The 320-nt window shown below is 65.3% G+C and overlaps 1 protein-coding gene across 1 annotated transcript in view; it reads right to left on the bottom strand.

Moving 5' to 3' along the window:
* Nucleotides 1-320, bottom strand: part of SESN2 (sestrin 2) — a 36940-nt gene that overhangs the window by 7463 nt on the left and 29157 nt on the right. Inside the window, exon 2 of the mRNA XM_019512090.1 lies at nucleotides 189-318. Within this exon, the coding sequence (XP_019367635.1) occupies nucleotides 189-318 (130 nt within the window). The remainder of the gene's footprint in view (nucleotides 1-188; nucleotides 319-320) is intronic.

The following is a 320-nucleotide window of genomic DNA, read 5'->3' as shown; positions in this document are numbered from 1 at the left end:
CCCATCCCCAGGACAGTAAACTGCAATGAGCTCAGGCCACACTTCTCGCCTGTTATTGCAGGGGACCAGCGGGAGCCCCAGGCCCCCTCCCAAGTTGAGTGGGCACAAGGCAGGGGCTGCTGCAATGCAGCCCCCAGCCCCCGGAGAGCAGGGCAGGGCGGGCTCCCGCGGGTGCAGCTCCCCCTCACCCGAGGGGGCGACAAGCAGGCTCTCCGTCTTCTCCAGCTCAAAGCGGGTCTCCATTTCCTCCTGGGTGACCACATCCTCCTCCAGCTGGCACTCCTGCAGGAGCTTCATCCTCTCCATCAGCACCTCCACCT

The sequence above is a fragment of the Gavialis gangeticus genome, unplaced genomic scaffold (genome assembly GCF_001723915.1).
Source record: "Gavialis gangeticus isolate Ggan-Ray unplaced genomic scaffold, GavGan_comp1, whole genome shotgun sequence".
Lineage (NCBI taxonomy): Eukaryota > Metazoa > Chordata > Crocodylia > Gavialidae > Gavialis > Gavialis gangeticus.
Note: the sequence above shows the minus strand (reverse complement) of the source record. Positions and strands in the feature narration are given on the sequence as shown.